Below are 16,507 nucleotides of genomic sequence, written 5' to 3'. Positions count from 1 at the left end.
TGTCAGAGAGGGAGACTAAATTGGGATCACCCTGTCTCCTACTTTGCCTCTTCTGCTGGAACAAAAGGAAATCTAAGACTTCCCTGGTGGTATGGTGGTTAAGATTGCACTTCCACTGCATGGGCGTGGGGTTCGATCCTTGGTGGGGAACTAAGATCCCGCATGCTACACAGCATGGCCAGAAAGAGAGAGAGAGAGAGAGACAGTCTAACTCCATTTGTAAAAGACATGGATGACAGCTTAAGGTGAGGTTTCTAGCCTGGGAGAACCCACTCAGGGCCAACCTGGCTTTCCTGAGGCCAACTTAGAGTACCCCATTCCCAGATCCCACCGCTCCTCTTTCTGCTTCTTTTCCTATCTTTAGTCGTTGCCCAAACTTTGGGGTCTCCTTCATTCAGTGAAGGTTTAACAGGCATTTGTTTTGTGCCCGGCACTGTTCTGGGTTTCCCTTACCACAAACTGAGCTGGCTTAGACCTGTGTCAGGACTTGTCCAAAGTGTTAGTCATCCCCATGCCAAAGGAACTGAGGTAGTGTTGGAAGTGGCACAGGATGGGGCCACCTGCGGGGAACGTCTGACCTAAGGTCTCCCCCCAGCTCTCAGAGCGGGGGTTTCTCATTTGTATAATTTGTGTCAATTGAACCAGGACTGAAATTTGAGAGAAACCAAAATTGGAGATCTGGGATTCAGAATATAGAGTTGCACTAGGTCTGGAAACAAAGGCTTAGGGTGGTTGGGCTTGTGTATGGTGGGAAAGTAAGTTATGGGTATGGTAAAGAGAGGGAAGGGAGTTGCTGGGGGATGAGGTGGGACAAGCCACCCGAGGCCAGATGATGCAGACCCTTGAATGCCAGGCCCCAACCCCTGGGGTTTTTCCTGAACGCAGTGGGGAGCCATGAGAGGAATTTGAGCAGGGTAGTGATATAGTTAACTTTGCATTTTAAATAGATGCTCTGACGTTTGTGCCGAAAACAGAAGGGAGGGGGAAGAGACTGGAGATGCTAAATTTGGCAGGAATGATGGTTGCCTTAGCCAGGGGAGGTGGCAGAGGAAATGGAGAGAAGGGAGTAGGTTCCAGAGATGTGTAGAGGTAAAACGAACCATTTACTGGGCCCCAAACTAGGTGTGTTACAGTGATTATCTTATTTAATCGGTGCAACTATCCTATAAGTACCATTTTAAATTATCTTACCTGTCCAAAGTCATACAGGAACAGATATTAGAGGTGGGATGCAAATTCCAGCAATTAGATGCCAAAGCCCATGCTCTTCATACATACATTTGAACTATACATTCAGATAGTTCAAAATTCAAAAGTACAGAGGAGTATAAAGTGAAAGTTTCCCTTCCCTCTAGAGGCAACCAGTGTTATCAGATATCTTTTATACAGTTATAGGATGCTGTACTGATAAGTTAGCACAATGGCTAACAGTAACAGGTGCTGGAGCCAAACTTCCTGGGTTCAAATCCTAGCTCCGCCACTTACCAGCTGTTCAAAGTTCAGCCACTTACCAGCTATTCAAATCCTAGTTCTATCGCTTTCCAACTGTATTACTTTAGAAAATTCCTTCAGCTTAGTTTGGGATAGTAGCAGTACCTGACTCATAGAGTCGTTGTGAGGATTTAAATGAGTGATATATAAGAAGCTCACAGAATTGCCACAATTTAAAATGTTAGTTATTCTATCATTATGATACAATCCCTTCATTCTGTTTGTACACAATTCCCACATAGTTTGGCCTCTTGCATTTCTTACTTAAGTATCTTGGATATCATTACACAGCTCCATATTATTAGTAATGACAGCTACATAGTACTCCATTTTGTGGCTCTAGCTGAGTTTTTTGTTAAACTGGCCACCAGTAATGAACACTTGGGAAGTGTCCACATTTCCTTATTTTTATAATAAAAAATAAAGAGCACTGCAGTGTATCATCTAATACATACCTTCTTTAGCACATGTATGAATCTCCCCGCAAGACAAATTCCTACAAGTGTTAAGTGCTGAGCCACATATATGGACTTGATAGTTTTCTATATCCTGCCAAACTATTCTCTACAGAAGTTATACCAATTTAACTTCCATGGGCAATTTATGAGAATGCCTATTTCTGGCCAACCTGCTAATATTGAGCATTATCAAACTGTCTTATATTCCCCACCCTCAAAGGTGAAAAACAATGTCTTGGTAGCTTTTATAGGCATTTCTTTTAGTATGAGTGAGACTTAGCATTTTAAATTCCAACTGTATTTATCCATTGGCTTCTACAACGTGGCAATTGCCATTGACCTCGGTGGGCCTCATTTTGGCAGCATGAAGGAGGTGTAATCCAATTAAGAGCGGACTGAGGAATAAACAGGTTGTAACAAGTGTAGTGAAAAAGCAAGAGAGTTCCAGAAAAACATCTATTTCTGCTTTATTGACTATGCCAAAGCCTTTGACTGTGTGGATCACAATAAACTGTGGAAAATTCTCAAAGAGATGGGAATACCAGACCACCTGACCTGCCTCTTGAGAAACCTGTATGCAGGTCAGGAAGCAACAGTTAGAACTGGACATGGAACAACAGACTGGTTCCAAATAGGAAAAGGAGTACATCAAGGCTGTATATTGTCACTCTGCTTATTTAACTTATATGCAGAGTACATCATGAGAAACACTGGGCTGGAAGAAACACAAGCTGGAATCAAGATTGCCGGGAAAAATATCAATAACCTCAGATATGCAGATGACACCACCCTTATGGCAGAAAGTGAAGAGGAACTAAAGAGCCTCTTAATGAAAGTGAAAGAGGAGAAGGAAAAAGTTGGCTTAAAGCTCAACATTCAGAAAACTAAGATCATGGCATCTGGTCCCATCACTTCATGGGAAATAGATGGCAAACAGTGGAAACAGTGTCAGACTTTATTTTGGGGGTCTCCAAAATCACTGCAGATGGTGATTGCAGCCATGAAATTAAAAGATGCTTACTCCTTGGAAGGGAAGTTATGACCAACCTAGACAGCATATTAAAAAGCGGAGACTAGACATCCCATCTCCTGACCCTAAACAGGAACCTATAGTGAACTGCTTGAGGAAATTGGATCTTAAAGATTACAGGTGGCAAACTTTGAAGTGCACTCCACTGAAGATCAGAGAGGCCCAACTAAAACAGCTGTGGCATCACAGCTGTGGATTGAGCAGAACTTTTTGTAGGGCTGCCTTGAAGATGACAACTTTGGAGGAACTATGGTGACTGGCAGTGGAAAGAATCAGGACGTGTGAAAATCCTTAAAAATTTATTGACTTAAATAACTTTGCCTATGTTATGAATAAAAAGAAACCTTTGTGCAGAAAAAAAAAAATTAAAAAGCGGAGACATTACTTTGCCAACAAAGGTCCATCTAGTCAAGGCTATGGTTTTTCCAGTGGTCATGAATGGATGTGAGAGTTGGACTGTGAAGAAAGCTGAGCACTGAAAAATTGATGCTTTTGAACTGTGGTGTTGGAGAAGACTCTTGAGAGTCCCTTGGAGTGCAAGGAGATCCAACCAGTCCATCCTAAAGGAGATCAGTCCTGGGTGTTCATTGGAAGGACTGATGCTGAAACTGAAACTCCAATACTTTGGCCACCTTATTCGAAGAGTTGACTCATTGGAAAAGACCCTGATGCTGGAAGGGATTGGGGGCAGGAGGAGAAGGGGACGACAGGATGAGATGGCTGGATGGCATCACTGACTCGATGGGCATGAGTTTGAGTAAGCTCTGGGAGTTGGTGATGGACAGGGAGGCCTGACATGCTGCAATTCATGGGGTCACAGAGTTGGACACAACTGAGCGACTGAGCTGAACTGAACTGAACAAGTGTAGAGTTGGAGTAGGGAGTTGACTAAGTTGTTCCTTAGTCAAAGCAACACTTTGACTAAGGAAGAGAGAAACAGGGGAGATAGTTGGCAGTGGGGGGGTGTTTTGTTTTGTTTTGTTTTTTAATGTGCTGAAAATGCAGAAAAGAAGAAACCCTCAAGACCCTGAACTACGTTTAAATTGCAGGGATTTGGGGAACTACGTTTAAATTGCAGGGACTTTGGGCACTGTCAATAACTAGCTGGGTAACGTTATACAAGTCGCTTAACCTCTCTGGGGACTAATTTTCCTCACTTATAAAAATGGGGACAATGGTCCCTACCACATAGGGACGTTCTAAGGATTAAATAAATGAACACATTCAACAAATTCAGTAAAGGGCTGGCAAACTGTCCTACTGTAGGACGGAACGGTCCGCCTCCCCAGATCTCTAGCAGTGTTTTCAGAGATCACGACCTTCCCAGAGAATTCTCACGGTTCCAACCTCCCGGCTGGAATGGCGACCAGTGAGATTTAGACACAGCCACTGTGCGCAGGCTCCATTGGCGAGTGAGGCGGGGGTGCGAGGGGCGGAGCTGCGGCCGCCTGGGCTGTTCCGACGATCGCGCGCCACCCCCGCCGCACCCTGCGCCAGCCCTTGCTAGCAGGCGCCTCCCGCCCCCTGCATTGCTGATGCTGCTGCTGGCCGACATGGACGTGGTGAATCAGGTACGCGTTCCAGCACCGCGGACAGAGCCCGCCGCTGCCCGGCCTCCTCGCCCGGCTCGCAGTGAATCTGCCTACTCTAAGAGGTGGTGGCCAGAATTCTAGCAGCGGACGCCTGGTCCCCGGCTCTGGGGCTGGGGTCTGCGGCAGACGAGGGGAGGGAAGGGGAGGTGGAGAAAAGGAGTGCGCCCTTTGCCGCAGCGAGGGCTGTCCTCACTGCCGCAGCGGGAGCCTCCAGAAGCCATTTCCTTACAGGCGAGCGAGGAAGAAGAGGGGTCTTAGAGCTAAGGTATAGGCAAGGAGGTAAGGGAAGGGAGAATGGAAGGAAGATTGGAGGGTGCTGCGGATGAGCTAGGAAATAGAGCGACAGAAGGAGTGGGGGCGGGGGTGCAAGGGAGGGCTGACACCTGCCCCTTCCAGACCCTTCCAGATGGTACCCTGGTAGACGACCACCTCTTCCCCCAGAGCAGACCAAGGGGGACGATCGGTTTCACTTCTCCCAAACCCCTAGTCTCCCTTCCCCCAGCACATATACAGTGAAGCCATGTCCCAGCTCTCCTCCACCTTAATCAGTCCAGACCTTCTGCCATCGCGCTCTTCTTCACCACCTTAGAACCTCGCCCATCTCTAACCAGGACTAACCCCTCCCCATCCTCATCATCTCAGACACCCCACCACCATCATCTGACTCACCTTTACCGCTGCAGACCCCTCCCCCACCCTAGCCAACCCAACTCCCTCCCTGTTGTGACTCACCTTCACCATCCAAGACCATTTCCCCCACCTTAATGAACCCCAACTCCTTCCTCACTCTCTCCACCTGATCCCCTTTGCCATCTGACTCATCTTTACGATTTCAAACCTTCTCTCCTTCCTTAATTAGTCCTGACTCCATCTCCATCTTCCTCACCCTTGAACCCCTCTTCCATCTATCTCCCCACCTCCCTGAACCCCAGGGATCTTCTTCAGAGACCCTGAGCTCACACCTTCCCCAAAGTGTTGCTTTCTCCTTTTCACCTTCTCTCCAAATGTCACTCTCTCCCCGAGATCACATGCCTTATCCCCAGGGGTTATTGCCTGGTGGCCTTGTCCCTCACCTCCCTCTCCATCCCCAACAACCCCACCCTTCCCCACTAATTCTCTCCTCAGCTGGTGGCTGGGGGTCAGTTCCGGGTGGTCAAGGAGCCCCTCGGCTTCGTGAAGGTGCTGCAATGGGTGAGTGTGGTCTGAGCTGTGGGGAGAAAGAGGGAGGTACTGGGATTCGGAAGAGCAGAGGTGGAATATGGATGGAGAGGGAGGAATAGATGGGTGGGTGGGGGGCAAAGGGTATGGGGAAATTGGGCTCCAAGGCGAAGTCCCAGGGCATTGGGGCCAGAGAATGGATGGGCCGTGATGTAACATCACATAAGGCCAAGGGTACCCACATCATGAAGTGGAATATTGTGATGTGCTACTTGCTCTCCTGAGGTGAGAGAGGGGCAAGTGAGGTGAAGCCTGAAGCTGGTTGCTCCAGGGAGAGATACAAAGCCAGAGAAACCCATAGACAGTGAAGGAGACAGAGAGAATGAGAGATCAGGAATGATGGAGACAGAGATGGAAATACCCAGAAAAAAAGATATAGAGATGAGAAAGAGACAAAGAAATGGGAGACAGAGAAAGATGAACAGAGATGCAAAGAGAAACAGACACAGGAAGAGGAAGAAAAGTGGGGTGGGGAAGAGAAAGAGATAGAAGGAGAAGAGACCCACTGGGAAAAGAGAAAGAGATAAATTGATAAACAGAAAGGCAGGAGGGAGATAGAGAGAGCACCATAGAGACAACGAATCAGAGACAAAGCAGGGAGTTAGAGACAGATCAAGAAATAGAAAGACACACACACACAGAGACATACATTCAGAGAGAGATATAGATAGAGAGAGAGAAGAGGCGGAAAGAGACACACATAGATACTAGAGAAGTAGAGAGAGAAACAGAGAGACAGAGATATTTGAGGAAGACAAAGACATTGAGAAATAGAGAGAGAGAAAGAGACTGAGAGAAGTAGAGACACAGAGGACAACAGAGACAGGCAGAATACAGAGAGAGAGAGACAGAGACAGAGACACAGAGAGAGAAATAGAGACTGAGCCAGAACAAGGGGAATCAGAGCATTATTGAGATGTAGAGCCCAAGAGAGACAGTGGGAGAAAGACTGGAAGAGATAGTCACACCCCTCTAATCAGCTTGTCCTTGGGCCCCATGAGCCCTGATTAGGGGGTGGGGGTGGGGACTAGTCCATCTGCTGCTGCCTATGCTGGGTCCTGATCTGTCCAGAGGAGGGCAGCCCCATCCCACGTGCACACAGGCTCACTGTGGCCATCCCCACCCCTACTGCCCAAGGTCTTTGCCATCTTCGCCTTTGCCACATGCGGCAGTTACAGTGGGGAGTTCCAGCTGAGTGTGGACTGTGCCAACAAGACCAAGAGTGACCTCAACATCGAGGTCGAATTCGAGTACCCCTTCAGGTGTGCCCCCACTCTAGCCCACCCCTGGGATCCTGACAGGCCTGGGATGGGGGTGGGGGGTTGGGACTGGCCGACACTTCCACCCCAGAGGCTCCTGCCCAGCCTGCACCTCGGGAGACCACGCCCACTCAGGTCACTGCGCATGCACTGAGCACCTACCTTGTGCCTGGCACTGCTCTGGACATCTGGGACATGTGGTGACCAAGACAGGCATAGGCTGTTGCCCTCTGGCTATGTTCTAGTGAAGGGGAGTGACAGGAGACTAGCAATAAATAAGATTCAAAATTATATATATATATATATATATATACACACATATATATGTATCCTTAATGCCATAGGATAATAATGTTAGCCAATATTATTATTTAATTCCCATTCATTCATTCCATATACATTTCTTGAGAACCTATTTTATGTCAGGTACTGCTCAAAGTGCTGGGGATAAAACAGTGAACAAAACAGACCAAGCTACCTTATGGAGCCAACATTATAACAAATAAACAAATTAATAAAGATAATTGCAAATTGGGAGAAATCCAAGGAGGGGATCCTCCTGCAGGGTCTTAAAATAGAGAATAATGAGGGGGTGCTGCTTAGCCATAGGGAAGGATTAAACCCAATTAAGCAGTTCGAAAAATTATTGCGCTCTCACCGTATGCTGGATGCTAGGTACACGAGAGTGAGCACAAGCAGGCAAAGTGGCTGCCCTAATGGAGAGGCTTCCCTCCTAGCCATGGAAAGACAGGGACTTACAAGGACAATTTCAATGGAGGCTCCTGAGGCTCTTCCACTACTAGGACAAGACACATACCTGCTCCAGGTCTCCATTTCTTCATCCATAAAAGGAGATAATAATACTCATCCTATAGGGTTATGATACATATTAAGTGAATTAATACTTGTAAAATGCTTAGCACAGTGCCAGACACACGATAAGCACTCCATAAGTGTTTGTTGAAATAAGGGAAATAAAGAAGTTTAAAGGACTCAGGAAAGAGGTCAGGGATTGAGTTGGAAATTAGGGATTTTTGAGCATTAAGGGTAAATGTAGGCTCAGGAGATCATCCAAGGTGAGAGGGAAGACTGAAGAGAGGATAGTCCAGCAGTGGTCCTGAGCAATAATCAAAAGAAAAGTGCCAGGGAGGCATGGTCTGAGAGGCTGGGGAGGGGGCATGGCAACCAGGGATCCACCAGCTCACAGAAGCCAAGGGAATTTGGGGAAGGAGTAGGGGTTGCAGCATGGGATACTTTGGAATCTAGAAGGCCACAAAAATCTGTGGCCCCCAACACCTCCCATGCCTAGAGCCTCAGGTCCTGAGGATCTGCCCTTTACCCACAAGTCTGCCAGGGAAAAAAAATCTTTAGCCTGTGTTCCCCTTGACCAACCCTGCCACTGCCCCAATAACCCCCCTTAAGGACTCCTCATTCCCCCTAGAAACCCAAAAACTCAAACCAGACCCAACTCCTAGCTCCATCATTTAGCAGCCTTGCAGCCCCGGATAAGTAACTTAGTCTTGCAGAGCCTTGGTTTGTTCTTCTGTAAAACAGGTATAATAATGCCTCCTTTAGAGAATTGTGGGGGAGGGTCCTTAAAAGAGGCAATCATGTAAAATGCTTAGAGCTGATCAATACATTTAAGCTTTGCTATACAAGGGCACTGGCACCATTTTCCTATCTCAGGATCCTGCCCTCCAACCTGAGGTCGGAGCTCAGGGACGTCACCCCAGTCTTTCTCCCCACACACATTCCTCCTTATGACCCCTCTTCCCTCACACCACATGTCTTCGCAGTTTGTCCCCACCCACCCCACCCACACCTCACATACACCCATCCCGTTCTTGCATCCCTTCTACCCTCCCATCTTTCTGTCCGTCTCCTCCTATCTTGTAGTCTCTGGGCTCTCCTCAGCTATGTACACATTTGTTTTTCTTTTGAGGACCTGAAGTGAGGTGGAGAGAAGAGTCAACATGACATAGGGGGAAAACACAGGATTCAGATCCTAATTCTGTCATTCCCATGCCAGCTGTGTGACTTTAGGCAAGTCAATGCGTTTCTTGAAGCCTCTGTTTCTGCCTCCACATATTTCATTTAATAAATACTTATTGAGCGCCTACTATGTGGCAGCACTGTTCCGAGACTTAAGGGCATAACAGTGAACAAAACCAAGGGAAAAGCCCTGCCCTCTTGTGCTTACAGCAAAAATCAAGGGAAAAAGTAACATACATGGTATGTCCAGGGGTATCACAGTTACAGAGAAAATGGAGCAAAGAAGGGGCCTAAGGAGTGCTGGGAGGGAATGGTTAGATTTAATTTTAAATAGATCAGGGAAGACCTCACTGAGAAGATGACCAGTGTAGCAAAGCTTGAAGGAGATGGAATGAGTAAGATATGAGATATCTAGGAGAGCATTCTAGTGCAAAGATCCTAGGGTGGGAGGGTGCCTGGTGTGTTCTGCAAAGTGCCTAGATTGGAGTGAGGGCTGAATAACACCTAATTCACCGGGACGTTCTCAGCAATCACTGAAATGTGACTGCAGGACTTTCCCGGTGGTCTAGTGATTAGGACTCTATGCTAGGGTTCAATCCCTAGTCAGGGAACTAGGATCCCACAAGCCCTGTGGTGCAACCATAAAAGCCAAACAGCAACAAATAATGAAATGTGACTGGTACACAGTAGGTGCTCGTGAATGGTTATCTCCTCCTCTTCCTGGGACCATGTCAGAATCTGGGAGGACCCATGACTGGGAAGGGGGGAGGAGAAGGGAGTTCTTAGGGCCTAGGCCACACCTGCCCACCTCTCTCCACAGGCTGCACGAAGTGTACTTTGAGGCACCCACCTGCCAAGGGGACCCTAAAAAAATCTTCCTGGTGGGGAACTACTCCTCATCAGCTGAATTCTTTGTCACCGTGGCCGTGTTTGCCTTCCTCTACTCCATGGGGGCTCTGGCTACCTACATCTTCCTGCAGAACAAGTACCGAGAGAACAACAAGGGGCCCATGCTGGTGAGCTCCCACAGCCACTCACATGCATGCAGGGGCCAGGGGACATGGAGCCTTGGGGACGCAGCCATTTTCACAGGCCGCACCAAATTCCAGACAGGCTCACACGCAAGCACTGCTGCTACGAGCATCAGAGACACTGACTCATAGAGTGACAGGGACACATCTACAGCCCACACGGAATCCCAGACACCTGGAAACTTACCACCTCTCACCAAACCCCACAGCCTAGATGAAAGAAAGGAGCACACAGAGGTTCATTACGTCAGTCATGCTTGTCATCCATCACACCACACAGACACACTGATTCCTATACAGCCGTACTCATACACCCTCATTCCAGATAAAAATGACACAAATCCCCACATTCAGACATAAGTGGAAAGACACACTACTTGCCACAGATTAGACAACCAACTCAAAGAACCCTCCTCACACACACACACACCCCCACATACCACAATCACACTCTCACACCCTCTGTGTCACATATACACACAAATACACACACGTCCAAGCGAGAAGGGCCACCTTCAAGTGAGCATTGGGGGCTTCAAGAGCTGGAAAGGCAGGGGAGAGACAGCCTCTTCTGGGGGACCCTCCTCTCCCAAGAAAGCCTGGGATCTGAGGAGGCCCCACAGCCCAGCATGGAGCAGCCCACTCATGGTGCTGTATCCTTCTCCCCTGCCTGTCCTAGGACTTTCTGGCCACAGCAGTGTTTGCCTTCATGTGGCTGGTTAGCTCATCAGCCTGGGCCAAGGGGCTGTCAGATGTGAAGATGGCCACAGACCCAGAGAACATTATTAAGGGGATGCATGTCTGCCACCAGCCAGGGAATACATGCAAGGAGCTGAGGGACCCTGTGACCTCTGGCCTCAACACCTCAGTGGTAAGTCCTGGGAAGCTGGCTGGGCCAGCTGGGGAGGGTGGCTGGGAAACTTAATCTGGCATGAGGAGTGGGGAGTAGTGGAGAGAAAAAAATGAGAGGAGAATTCCAAAGAAATCCAAGAGGGCTCCCTGAAGGAGGCATGCAAACAACAATGCCTTGAAGGATGAGATAGTAATTGTAATCACTGTGACACTACAAACTGTTCCCAAAAGGGGAACATGAGATTTTCTGTCCAGTTAGGTCCTGGATCCAAGGCTCAGCCTAGTCATGTAGAATCTCTGGCAACTCAGTGAGTACCCTCTAGGGACCTGTTTCCTTACATGCAAAATAAAAGAATAACTTGAAATGTTTCTCATCTGGACGCCCCCTACTGGCCAGAGTCAGGCTGAACTCAAATCCCGGTTCTGCCACTTGCAAGCTCTATAACCTGTAACCATCAATAGATAAGTCTCTCAGACCTCAGTTTGAGCATATAAATTGAAAACAAGAGGTCCTGCTTCAAAGTTGATTAGTGGAATAATAACATGCAAAATGCTTAGAAAAGGACCTGGCACATGGTAAGTCGTATACAAGTGTTACAGATGTTAAGGTTCCCATTTTTTTCTGTCAATTGCTGCCTATCAGACCAGCCACTTAGCTTCTCTGGGCCTCAGTTTCCTCAACTGTAAAGTAGAAATATTACTTTCTGGCCCCAAACTGAATTACATTGTACGTATTTATACAAATTCCATATCTTTGTTTTAGTATAAATCATATATTTATATACTTTACACATATGTATTTATACATAAGCCCCTGGTGGCTTAGTGGTAAAGAAACTGCCTGCAATACAGGAGACGTGGGTTCGATCCCTCGGTCAAGATGATCTCCTGGAGAAGGAAATCACAACCCACTCCAGTATTCTTGCCTGGAAAATCCCGTTTATGTACTTTATACATATGTATTTATACATATGTGTGTATGTTTATTAGTGTTATGCCTACATATTTAATAAAAATTTATGCTTAACATTTTACTATATCTTACAAAATTAGATTCATTTACTACATTCTGTACATGTATAAACGTGTATATATGCAAATACATAAACACATATATCCCTGGGAATGTGAATTCTAATCACCCCCACCAAGGTGATTTTTTTGCACATAGACATTCATGTGCTGGGACTCGGAGGGTCAGGGTCTCAGAAACCACCACCCTCCGGGCGCCCGCGAATCCAAGCCCGATGCAAACAGCCTCAGTGATCCCCGGGACCACCAGGGCAATGGGCGCTAGATGACAGCAGAGCTTTGTCTCCCCGCAGGTGTTTGGCTTCCTGAACCTAGTGCTCTGGGTCGGCAACCTGTGGTTCGTGTTCAAGGAGACAGGCTGGGCCGCCCCATTCCTGCGCGCTCCTCCCGGTGCCCCCGAGAAGCAACCAGCGCCCGGGGATGCCTATGGCGAGGCAGGCTACGGGCAGGGCCCCGGCGGGTACGGGCCCCAGGACTCCTACGGGCCCCAGGGCGGCTATCAGCCAGACTACGGGCAGCCGGCCAGCAGCGGTGGCGGTGGCTATGGGCCTCAGGGCGACTACGGGCAGCAAGGCTACGGCCCTCAGGGCGCACCCACATCCTTCTCCAATCAGATGTAGTCTGGTGAGTGACAGACGGGTGAGGTGGCCAATGAGGGTTCAGGAAAGGAGATGGGCGGGTCAATGAACCAATAAGAGGCAGGAGAATATGTACATAGGACGCTAGCTGGACAAGTAAGGACGGCCGTTTGAAGGCGCCAATAGAGAGGCGGAGCTACATGTTAAGGACGAGTAACTAGCCAATGGTGGAGAGGAGAAGAGTGGCTTTTGAAAATAGGCAGAATGAAGAGCCAATGGGAGAGAGGTGGAAGTGCTGCTCTGGAAGGGAGGAGAGAGAAGCGGGCAGAGCAACCAATGAAAGGAGGAATAACAGGAGGATTTGCGTACTGGAAAGTCAGCTGGGCGCAGGCGCCGAAGAGGGAAGAGGAGGTGGGTCTTAGCCTATGAGGCCTATAAGGCCAATGGATGATGAGGGTAAATGGGCTTGAATCATGAAGGTCAGCGATTACTAATCTGGAAGGAGGTGACAGATCCGCCACCTCTCCGCAACCGTGGAGATGAGGGGGGTGGTGTGGAATTTCCAAGAAGGAAAGGGGCGGGGCGGAGCGAAGCAGGGGGCATTGGAAAGTCTTGCCTGCCTTGTTGGGACCCTAAAGAGAAGCGAGATGTCCCTCGCATCTGAGAGGGGAAAATGGGAAATAGAGACAGGCTGATGGCGTTAGAGGGGAAGGCAAGGAAGTGGCAACACAGGTGGAGGTAGCTTCTGGCACTTGGCCAGGATGGAAAGGGCAGGGAGGAGTTTATTAGGTATCTCATATACAATTCATTAAAAATTCCTGTTGGCTCTACCTTCAAAATATATCTATAATCTTCACACTGTCCCTCTAGACCTCTTCACTGGTTTCCACTCCCATTCCCATTATATGTTGCTCACAGCTTGGGGAACAACCCTGTTAAATCCTAAATCAAGCCACAGCTCTCCTGTGCTCAGAACTTAGATCTCTGCTGGGGCTCACTCAGATTAAAAGCCAAAGCCTTCACTATGGCCCACGAGGCCCTACACAATCTAGCCCCACCCCTCATTTCTCTGACCTCTCATCCCCAACCACTCCCCCTGACTCTGTTCCTGTCACACTGGCCATCTCGATGTGCCAGGCACAGTCCAAGTTCATGGTCTTGGTACTTGCTTTCTCCTTGGAGTTTCAAACCCACACGTGATAACCTTACCTGGCCAACTCCTTACAAGTCCCTTTTCTTACCTTTCCCTATGTTTTCTTTATCACAGTCTGTAATTATTAGTTTATATATTTATTTACTATCTCTTCTACTAGATTAGGGGATGTCACCATGACTAATTCATGCCATAGATAAATCAGAGCACTGCTAATGTTAAGAAACATTTACTGAAACAACATAGCATGAAACGTTTTACTATCATTTTAAAATTTCCCCTTGATTTATACCTGATCCAGAGTCAAAGCTGAAGTCCTCACAACTTTGTCCACAAGGCCCTATGTGACCCCATTACCTACCTCTCTGACATCACCTTCTATCACTCTCCCTTGCTCACTCCAATGAAGCCCCACAGATCTCCTTGCTGTTCCTCAAACACACTAGATGTGGTCTCACCCCAGGGCCCTTGCACTGGTGGCTGTGCTCCCTGCCCAGAATGTATTTCTCCTTGGTTATCTGCATGGTTCATTCCCTCACCTCCTTAAGTCTTTATTCCAATGTCACTTCTTCAATGAGGTCTTCTCTGACTACCTACTTACTAGAGCAACCTTTCTTTCCCTACTGGCACTCCTGATCCCCCTCATCACAGTCTACTTTTTGTTTTTCCATTTCACTTATTATCACCTATGTCATACTAGATAGCTTATTTACACATCATGGTCATTGTTTGAAGTCTCTCTGTCTCCCCTGCTACAATGTAAGCTCCACAAAGATATGGATCTTCGCTCTGCTCAATGTAGTTTTTCAGCAATGAGGAGACCAGTACCTGTTAACAGATGTTTTTGGATTAGGGGAAACCAATCCAAAAGGAAACCATAATTTCTTTGGTACCTAATCTAGTGGAGGTAAGGTATATCTTCCCAACAGGAGCAGCTGGGATGAAGCTGATCCCAAGACTATAAATGAAGGAAGAAGGAAGGAAGAAGGGCATGGCAGATAGAGGGTAAAGCCTGGGCAGAGGCATAGCAGCCCAGCCCTTCCCTAAAGGCACTACCTGTGTCTGGACCACCTCTCCTTTTTGTGTCTTTTGTCTCCACAGGTCAGTGCAGCCTGGGAGGACCCCATGGGTAGGCAAGAGCTCAGGAGAAGGCCTGCCCCCACTTACCACCCCTACACCCCAGGTCTCCACCCCTCAAGCCAGGAGACCCTTAACTGTCTTTGCTGTTTATATATATATATATATATTATATATAAATATCTATTTATCTGTCTAAGCCCTGCCCCCACTCCACTCCCCTTGTGCATTAAGGACCCGATCTTGAGTGGGCCCTTCTCTTACCCCTACCCCTTCCCCTTCATCCTTTGGCCCCTCTCTGTTCTCTGGCCCTGTGCTCTAAGGTTGGGGGGACTCTTTAAGGGGCACAGGGAGGAGACAGAAGGCTGCGTGGGGAGGGTGGGTGTGAGTTCAGACTATCTCCCCTTTCTCCCTCTCCTCCTCCTGACTCTGGCCTTGATTTCCTCCAGCAATTCCTGAACAGGGGCCACTAGGGAAAATCCAACACTGAAGAGGGGAGACTGGGTGATCCTGGGACCCAAGGTGGTCTTGGAGAGGAGCTCTGGAGTGGAGGAGACTAATCAGCAGATGGATTGGGTTCCAGACATACTGGATTTGGAGTCTCAAGAAGAGGGGTGCCCTACAGCATTCTAGAATGGGGCTTGGAAGGAGGCTGAGGGTAGGGGTCTAGAAGGGGTGGAGCTTTGAGTGAGGCAGTGGTAGGGCCCACAGTGGGCAGGGGTTAGAGTAGGACAGAGTTCTAAGGAAGGAGTGTGACTTGGGACCTGGGAACCAGGTAGAGAAAAACGCTGAGGGCTGGTTTTAGAGAGGGTGGGGCTTGAACTAGACAGTGGGTGAGGCTCCAGAGAGGGCGGGTCTCGGATTGGGACCAGAATCTATGAAAGGGGTGTGACTTGGAACTTTCCATAGACTGAGTTTGATTCCAAAGGGGGCAGGGCAAGCCTAGAAGTGGGATTCAGGAATGGGCCAAACTTGGAGTGAGGTCATGGTCGGGATTCTAGACAGCTGGGGGCCCATAGTGGGGGCGGGGCCTGCCTGGTGGTTTCTAAAAGGGCAGCCCTGCCCCCGCAATGGAGCAGTGAAGAAAAATATATTTCAAAGTGGATGGGCTTGGCAGTGGGGAGGGTAGGATGAGAGGCTTGGCTGGGGCTGAGGGATGGGTTTTGTTAGGGGTGGGGGAATATCTGTTGCCAAGGCTGGGGACTGAGGGGGCCCAGAAGAGCTAAGAAATAAGACTTGGAGGTTAAGGGGTGGGATCCAGAGAGAGGCACCCCCCACACACTTTTGCCCACCCTGAGATGGGCCGGCTAGGCAATCAGTGGACAGAGCCAGAGGGTCTGTGGGGCCAACCCACCCTCTCTCCCCGCTTCCCTTGCCTCCTCCCTCCCTCCACACCCGCTTTCGTCCGTCCCGGGGTGGTTGGAGGCCCGGTCTGGAGCCCCTATCCTGCACCCTCTGCTGTGTCTGTGGCGTCCGTAGTGCCTGTGATCGTGTGTTGCCATTTTGTCTGGCTGTTGCCCCTCCCCCACCCCTCCAGACCTTCTCCCTTTCCCGTGCCCTTCGATATTGTTTGAAGACTCCCTCCCCGAGGAAGAACAAATATGATTAATTCTCCCCTAAATAAATTCCTCAACCACCTAGTCCACACGGCTCTGACTTCTCAGTGTCTTTTGGTGGGGCGGGGTGGAGGGGGGCGGAGGCGGGGGACAAAGGGAAAAGAAGGTGAGAGAAAGCTCCACCTCCG

The 16,507-nt window shown here is 48.7% G+C and overlaps 1 protein-coding gene across 1 annotated transcript; it reads left to right on the top strand.

The window, feature by feature from the left end:
- The first annotated feature begins 4,457 nt into the window (after positions 1-4,457).
- On the top strand, positions 4,458-16,403 carry LOC122435810 (synaptophysin). The gene is made up of 7 exons (XM_043459882.1): positions 4,458-4,550; positions 5,697-5,762; positions 6,927-7,051; positions 9,861-10,056; positions 10,751-10,942; positions 12,249-12,579; positions 14,788-16,403. The coding sequence occupies exons 1-6, from the start codon at positions 4,515-4,517 to the stop codon at positions 12,573-12,575; spliced, it is 942 nt and encodes a 313-aa protein (XP_043315817.1). The 5' UTR covers positions 4,458-4,514; the 3' UTR covers positions 12,576-12,579; positions 14,788-16,403.
- Positions 16,404-16,507: the final 104 nt, after the last annotated feature.

This window comes from Cervus canadensis, chromosome X (assembly GCF_019320065.1).
Source record: "Cervus canadensis isolate Bull #8, Minnesota chromosome X, ASM1932006v1, whole genome shotgun sequence".
NCBI classification, from domain to species: Eukaryota; Metazoa; Chordata; class Mammalia; order Artiodactyla; family Cervidae; genus Cervus; species Cervus canadensis.
Note: the sequence above shows the minus strand (reverse complement) of the source record. Positions and strands in the feature narration are given on the sequence as shown.

Coding starts and splice junctions, on each gene's coding strand:
- LOC122435810 (XM_043459882.1), top strand. CDS start 4,515: ATGCTGCTGCTGGCCGACATGGACGTGGTGAATCAG. Junction 7,052..9,860: donor GAATTCGAGTACCCCTTCAG/GTGTGCCCCCAC, acceptor CTCTCTCCACAG/GCTGCACGAAGTGTACTTTG. Junction 10,943..12,248: donor CTGGCCTCAACACCTCAGTG/GTAAGTCCTGGG, acceptor GTCTCCCCGCAG/GTGTTTGGCTTCCTGAACCT.